At 58.7% G+C, this 2,235-nt stretch overlaps 1 protein-coding gene across 1 annotated transcript; it reads right to left on the reverse strand.

Moving 5' to 3' along the window:
* Positions 1-1,019: 1,019 nt before the first annotated feature.
* LOC121169318 (polyadenylate-binding protein 1-like 2) lies at positions 1,020-1,874 on the reverse strand. Its single transcript, XM_040999882.1, has one exon. The coding sequence runs from the start codon at positions 1,805-1,807 to the stop codon at positions 1,205-1,207; it is 603 nt and encodes a 200-aa protein (XP_040855816.1). The 5' UTR covers positions 1,808-1,874; the 3' UTR covers positions 1,020-1,204.
* Positions 1,875-2,235: the final 361 nt, after the last annotated feature.

The following is a 2,235-nucleotide window of genomic DNA, read 5'->3' on the forward strand; positions in this document are numbered from 1 at the left end:
GATACACACGCACACACGAATGCACGCGAGCAAACGTGCACCCACACCCACACACAGACACACACATCAATTACAGTGAGCAGAAGACTATGCAGGGGGATGGGCATACTCTTTTGACTAGCTGCGCTGGCTGGCACAAGTGCAAATCCGCACAATGCTTATGAAGGGGGCCTTTTGGCAACACACGGGAAGTCTGTAAAACGTCTCTATGTGGATTCTGCAAGTCCACGGTTAGGGAGACCATCCAGGACGCTAGCAAAGATTTGGCTTGACAAGGAAGGATTCACTCATCAGAGCACGCAGTGTTGGCGTCAAACACAGGGAAAGAACTAGGCACCACCTGAATGTCCAACAATGCGGGGATGATTACAGACATGATAAGGTCCATGAAAACACTGGAGCACTCTGCAGGCACCGAAGATGACGTTTTGTAAGCCTGTTGAACAACATGGAGGGAAGTTTATGGGCTGATTTCTGTTTGGTTTTAATTGCTGAAAAAGCAGGTTAAGAAACACCACATAATATGAACCACTGTACAACAGGATGCTAAAAGGGAAGGTGGGGGGTGAAGAAGAGAGCAAAGCTAGTGGGGAGAGGGCCTGGGAAAACATCACAGAAAAAAAAGTGGTGAGAGTGGTTGTCTCTGGGGAGTAGGATCAGGGAGGGGGGAGCAAATGCTCTCTTGGTTTTCCCTCATCTGATTTCCTTCTTCCGGTATGTCTACCATGACATCGTTATCACCTGTGCAGTAAACAAAGAGAGAAAGAAAACATCTTTAAACCACAAGGAGAAGAGGCAGCGTTTGACCTATGCAATGGCACACATCAGTAAGATAATTCACAAGGTTCTTGGTGGGGGTGAAGGGAAGAGGAGGAGGAAGAGCAAAGGAGAGAGACAGGAGAGGAGGGAGAGGGGGAGCGAGAGAGAGAATGAGAGAGAGGTAAAGGGAGGAAGGGGAAGCCATGGGGAGGTAGAGGGAGAGAGGGAACTGGAAGAGCAGAAGGGGATTGAGGGAGGAAGGGAGGGAGAGAGAGAGAGAGAAAGAGAGAGAGAGAGAGACCTGCACTCCCAATACAATACACTGCTGGTGGGTTAGGCTGAGGGGGGTGGGACGGGGAGTGGGTTGGCTGGGGAGGTGCGGGGAGGCTGTAAACCGGGTGGAAGCCAAGATTTGGCTCTGCTGGCTGGATGCTCCTGGATGTGTTCATCGCAAGGTGGCCTCCTCATCGGTGTCTTCCTCGAAATCCTTGACGTCAGCACTGGTAGACTGCCTGGCCCAGGCTCCCCTTTCAGCCTCTCGCTCCTTATGGGACTTGAATCTGCCCACGAAGATTTTGCGGTAATTGAGGAACATGCCATTCATCGCATCTATGGCCCTCTCGGCCGACTCCTGCTTCTGGAAGTGCACGAACCCATAGCCCTTGGGCCCCTTTTCGTCGCAGGCCACTTTGCAGGACAGGATGTTGCCAAAGGCTGAGAAGATGTTGTACAGCGCCTTGTTGTCGATGGTCTTGCCCAGGTTCTTGATGAAGACGTTGCCCACCCCGCTTTTGCGGAGCGAGGGGTCCCTCTGGGACCACATGATGCGGACCGGCCTGCCCTTGATCACATCGAAATTGAGGGTCTCGAGGGCCCGCTTTGCGTCCACCGGTTGCTGGTAGTTGACATACGCGTAGCCCAGGGAGCGGCGGGTGATCTTGTCCCTGCAGATGCGGATGGAGAGGATGGGCCCGGCTGGGCTGAACTTCTCGTACAGCATTGCCTCAGTCACTTCGGGGTGCAGGTCGCCCACGTACAGCGAGGCCATGGGAAAGTCTGGGTTCCCCTCGGAACCCCCGCCCGGCTCGGCGCTCGCCTCTGCATCCACCACAGCGGCCGCCGCAGCCGCCGCCGCCGCCACGGCCGCCGCCACCTCCTCGTCCGCATCCGCATCCGCCTCCCCCAGGGGGGGCGCCGCAGCCTCCGCTGCTGCGGCGGCGGCTTCGGCCGCGCTGGCCTCCGCCGCCGCCGCCACCCGGGCGGCCTCCGCCTCCTCCTCCGCCAGGGCGGCCGCCGCCTCCGCCAGGGTGGCCGCCGCCTCCTCTACTGAGGCCTCAGCCTCCACCTCAGCCTCCACCTCGGCTTCCGCCTCCGCCACGGAGGCCTCCGCCACCGCCTCTGCCACGGTCGCCGCCGCAGCCTCCGCTGCCGCCGCCGCCGCCGCCGCTGCCGCCGCCGCCGCCACCGCCGCCGCCA

This window comes from Ochotona curzoniae, unplaced genomic scaffold (assembly GCF_017591425.1).
Source record: "Ochotona curzoniae isolate NIBS_2020 unplaced genomic scaffold, NIBS_Ocur_1.0 scaffold_1852, whole genome shotgun sequence".
Classification (NCBI taxonomy): domain Eukaryota; kingdom Metazoa; phylum Chordata; class Mammalia; order Lagomorpha; family Ochotonidae; genus Ochotona; species Ochotona curzoniae.